The sequence below is a fragment of the Scyliorhinus torazame genome, chromosome 7, assembly GCF_047496885.1.
Source record: "Scyliorhinus torazame isolate Kashiwa2021f chromosome 7, sScyTor2.1, whole genome shotgun sequence".
In the NCBI taxonomy this organism is placed as follows: domain Eukaryota; kingdom Metazoa; phylum Chordata; class Chondrichthyes; order Carcharhiniformes; family Scyliorhinidae; genus Scyliorhinus; species Scyliorhinus torazame.
In genome coordinates this window covers 294,585,909-294,591,184 of record NC_092713.1, presented here as the reverse complement: position 1 = coordinate 294,591,184, position 5,276 = coordinate 294,585,909, and the positions used below count along the sequence as shown (strand labels likewise).

At 45.7% G+C, this 5,276-nt stretch overlaps 1 protein-coding gene across 1 annotated transcript; it reads left to right on the top strand.

Moving 5' to 3' along the window:
- The first annotated feature begins 361 nt into the window (after positions 1 to 361).
- spry4 (sprouty homolog 4 (Drosophila)) lies at positions 362 to 3,571 on the top strand. Its single transcript, XM_072512624.1, has 2 exons — positions 362 to 729; positions 2,526 to 3,571. Exon 2 carries the CDS (start codon positions 2,566 to 2,568, stop codon positions 3,496 to 3,498), a length of 933 nt encoding a protein of 310 aa, XP_072368725.1. The 5' UTR covers positions 362 to 729; positions 2,526 to 2,565; the 3' UTR covers positions 3,499 to 3,571.
- Positions 3,572 to 5,276: the final 1,705 nt, after the last annotated feature.

Sequence of the window (5,276 nt, the reverse complement as noted above, 5' to 3'; positions counted from 1 at the left end):
TCCAGCACACACCTCCGAGAATTCATCAATGAACGGCAGCCCCGCCAATCGCCGCCCGCGCTTTGCAAGCCCACCTCCGCCCATCCAATCGGCCGCCACCGGATGCGGCATTTCCTCGTCAATTGGCCAATCGGCGCCTGGGCGGCTGCCCCCACGCCCTATGGCAGGCCGGCATGCAAATGAAACCGTGGGAAGCGGAGGCGGGCCGCGCGGACCGACGGGAGTTGTCGTCCGCCCGGCTCCAGCCACTGGCAGCAGCAGCAGGTCCGCGGACTCCAACTCCCAGGGCGCACCGCCAGGCCGCCGCAAGCGCACTGCCTTCCCTGTGCCTTCCCATTCATGAGGACGAGAAGGCGGGGGGAATTGCATTTCACTGGCAGTGGGCTGATGGACGGGGCTGAGCCGGAGTCTCAATGATTCATCCACAATCTTCCAATGTGAACCTGCAAAAACAAGGATTGCATCTGCAATGTCCCCTGATGGTTACTGGTGCGGCGTGGGGAGTTACTGAGCTGACTGATGCATTCTTTGTACAATCGGTATTGATTTAAACCAAAATTAAGGAAAATACTACCCTCCCATCCCTTGCCAGGCGTTTTCATTCACAAAAATACGCAGGATCCGCCACTGTGCGCCCTCACACCAAGCAGCGCTGCATCTACAAAGCAAAGCATTCCCCATTGCACCTGGGTGTTAGCGAGGCTAGTTATCATTCTGGGGACGTTTAAAGTAAGTATGTTTTATTTATCACACTTCCACATGTCTTTATCAGTTAAATGTTGCAATAATGCAACCCTTCCCTCCTATAAATTACATCAAGGAACGCATCTTCTTCAATCGTGCACAGATAGCATGAGAATTATTTCTTATTTTTGAACAATAATTTGTTAAATAAATACCGAATTGCTTTCTTTGAACAGATTTCGAAGGGGCTAGAAGTCTGCGAATTCTCTTTAAATGTATTGAAATCCATGTTAAACATTTCGAGCGGATTACTGTAACAGGGCGAACGAACCCGCAGTTAGTCCAACACGTACTCGGGGCTGTTAATCGTGATAAAATCTATCTTGTTCGTATTAAGTAAAAATGGAAAACAGGGAATCCGATTCTCAAACTACGGCGGGATTTAAGAGTTGATGTTTTAAATAGGGGAGGTTGAATTTATTGTGCAAACCCCGGCTCCCGCAATTACAAATGAGGGTTATTATGATAATATACTTCATTGTTTCTTTCAATGGCTTGAATCGATTATTCAAATTGATGAAAAACACATTCTGACCACCCGGAGTGCTGCCAAATGGGTCCATTCATTAATCGGCAATTTTATGAATGAAATTCCATTATTGACTGCGCCCGAGACGCAGATTCCCGTCTTCACAGTCAGATGATAACAGTGATTCAGCCTTCCATCTCATGGTGTGCCTGTTCAGTGTATTATTTAGCACGCATAATATTGTCCTGTTTAAAACACAGCTTTCGTTGTATGTTTTTTTTGACAGCAAATGGATGGACACATATCTGCTTTTTTCAATGCCAGCCCTGGCGAAAAGAGGCATGTTAATTCCTGGAATATTGTTTGAATAATTCAAGAGGAAATATCTAATCTCTTCCTGCACAGGGGACTTGTTTAATCTGGGCCTTTTTTTTGTGGGGGGTGGGGGGGGGGGAATCATGTCTTAAACATTATTTTGTTAACCTGTCTCTCTGTCCATCAGTCTGGCTCCTAGTAATCTCCACGGTTGCTCTTTGTACATGCATTCACATGTTTGTACGTAATGCAAATATTATGTGTGTGTGTGTGTGGGGGGGGGGGGGGGGGGGAGAGAGAGATTAATGTATGGTTTTAATACACATACACACTTCTCTCTCTTCCCGCGAGTTTCTGCATTCATTCGGGGTTATGAATAACAGTCAGCACCTTCAGTGCGAACGAACAGGAGAAGTGTCGAAGGGCCAGACTGAAGGGAATATAGAAATGGAAGGACAGATGTCTGGCCTGATCTATATTTCTGGTTATCGAGCGACGTAGCTGAAGTGGAACGGAAAGTAGTGAGTTTGAGGGGGAGGGGGATGGACAATACACCTTCCTTAAGGGCCTTGGGGTATTTGTGCAAAGTTTTCTCTTCCCCATTTCTGTTATTTGTCAGAACTTCGTTGATGCGCCAGGGGAGACGGCGAGTGACGTGATGTGATTGGTCACATCAATGTCAGGACTGGTCACTTGATTTGATTGACATTATTGAGGCTTCCACCGACAAGGACATGTGACCCCGGCAACAAATAGACGAGAGCTCAGCAGAATTGAGAAATAAATCCTCAGGCACGAGAAAAAGCAACGTTACTGATCTGTGACCTGTAAAGACAGAGCCCCCAAAGCTGCAGATTGACTGGTAATATTGAAAGAGGATTCTTGCCCTGGTCAGGTGTATTGGTTTGACAGAATGATGGGGTTTGGTGTTAAGGTTGCAGTATCTGTTGGCTTTTAAATATATATGTATATAAATATCTGATTTTCTTTGTGTCAGGCGCTGGAAATCTGACTGCGGATCGAGAGGATTGAGGCAAATGGAGCGCCGGGTCTCTCTAGGCGGCAATGCTGGGAATCCCGCCTTGGTATTCCCACCTTTCCTGGATGGCCGGATGCCCTATGGCAGATTGCAGCACACGACCACCCTGCCCATGGACCAAATGAAGCCGAACCGGCTGGAGAACGATTATGTGGAGAACCCTCTTGCCAGCCAGCCCAGCAGGAGCCCGCACGCCCCCAGCACGGCGCCCCAGCAGGAATCGACAGCCTCCAACCAGCACGACCAGGGCTGTGAGCACCACGAACTCCCTCAACACCCTGCCCTGTCCTGGAGCTCGCTGACGAGCAGGCCCAGCTCCACCAGCAGCAGCAGCAGCAGCACCTCTTCGGACCAGAGGCTCCTGGACCACGCGGCGCCGCCGCCGGTAGCCGACCAGCAGGGCTGCCCCAGGGCCGTTCGGTGCCAGCCCAAGTCCACCTCCTCCTCCAAGGCCACCGACCTGAAAGCGACCCCCTCCCACGGCCAGGAGGCTGGCAAGCACATGTTGTTATGCGAGGGCTGCGGGAAGTGCAAGTGTAGCCAATGCACCTCGCCCAGAACTCTGCCATTCTGCTGGGTCTGCAGCCAGAGGTGCCTGTGCTCCCCCCAGAAAGTTGTCAACTATGCCACCTGCATGTGCCTGGTGACTGGCATTTTCTACCATTGCACCAATGACGATGATGAAAGGTCATGCGCCGATCAGCCCTGCTCCTGTTCCCACACTAACTGTTGCGCCAGGTGGTGTTGCATGGGCGCCATGTCGGTGCTCCTGCCTTGTTTGCTCTGCTACCTGCCTGCCACTGGATGTGTCAAACTCTTCCAAAAGTTTTACGATACTGTAAGCCGCCCGGGATGCCACTGCAAGAATTCCAACAGTGTGTACTGCAAGGTTCCAGAGGTTTCATCCTGTAGTGGGGAGAAACCCTCCTGATACAGGCAGCTTCCCGGAACTATAATTCACATTTGTACTTTCCTAAGTTCAGCCCTCTGCAAGTAACTGCTTTTAGAAAATTACATGGTATGTTCAGTCGGGAGTGGGAAAATCCTACCCGTCTCTCTGAAGTGGACACAATGTATAATTAGAGGGAATTTTAAGAAGCAGTTTAATATGGGGATTTTGAACGTTCTTTAGAAACCCACATCTTTATTGTTGATATGTGGTGGGTGTTCCATTCAATAACTGAATGGTTTCATTTGTTTTAGGGGGGGGGCGCAGTGAATGGGCAGAGGTTCAAATCCTAAAACAGCTTAAGTAACCACCTCAAAATCTCACATGTCGTACATTGGCTGAGACCATTCAGATGGTCTTCAGGCCAATTGCTGATGCCAATGTTTCTCGCAGTCTGCTCTGTTTTGACACGCCACACACCAAATTTAATCCGACACATTTCTATATGTTCTGAGGTTGCAGATGCCTTGTGGCAGTAACTGCACACACCAAATCTTTTTTGTTTTGAATCGTTCGCAAATATTCCTCTAAACTTCCCAGCTCACAGGCACTACTCATCAGTGAGATATAAAATCTTGCTCCACGCTGTTCCGAATGAGAAAATAAAATAAGCCAAATTATATTCACCGCAAAATTTATTTTGCTGGTTTGCAGACTGGATGAAAGCATAATAAAATGTTATTAGACACTTTGCATTGGAATCGTGAAGCAATACAGTCGAGTATGTTTTGTTTTAGGTAAGGTTTCCCACTCTCTACCCAATGGTCGATTTAAGCTTTTGACGTGTTAACTCTTTTTGACTTTTTACAACAGAATGTCATTTCCTGAATGCCAGAAAGTCCCCATTGTGCAATGTTTTTTTCGAATATTTTTGTGTGTTATTCGTCTGCAACAAATTTCACATTTCCTATTTAGTCCCAGTTTAAACCTGGTTTCTTGCTCTCTGCGCCACACAAGTGGTTTGACACATCAACGAGGCCAGTGGTTAATGGGATTGTTTCATTAGGTGTGAGGGATTTGTATTTCACAAGTGTGGCGGACATGAGTACATGACAGTGGCTTCTTTTCAAACTAAAGTAAACCACAAAAATAACTGCCAATAATATAAAAGTAATAATGATTCCCAATAGTGACTTATATACAAGGAGGGAGAAAAAATACCTGATGTCTTTGCATTAATTAATTTACAATTGCCCCAAAGAATGCAAGTTTAGGCCCTTGAGGTTGCACGTTCAAAGGTGTGTGTAGTGCTGTAGTCTAAACGTACAGATTTAAGGGAGTGCTGTGCATGATAGCAAGAATTGATAATATTTGCACCTTTTAAACTAGCTGTGTAAGATCTTGTAGTAAACAGACTAGGGAGAATGATTGGAAACTAAAAAACAGACATGTAACAATTGCAATGCTCATAATGAAAGAAAATGAAAATATTTCCACCCAAGCCTTTCTCTATAGAATACACATCAATCATTTCCACTCCAGTGTGATATCCAAGAGCTCTTCATGACCCGGGTGTCCTAAATAATAAAATCAAACATTTTTGAGTGAAAATTGTAAGAAACAAATGCAGGCTAGTTAGTAAAATGGAATTTTTAAAAATCAAATAAAGTTTTGGGGTATCATTTGAAACTCCTGCCATTTTAACATCTACTGAATGATAAAGATGAATGAGAACAATTATTGAGAAATAATAATTTTAGCAACATTTATTCTGCTTAGAAAACTAGATGGAAATTGGGACTAAATTGAGTAATGACTTG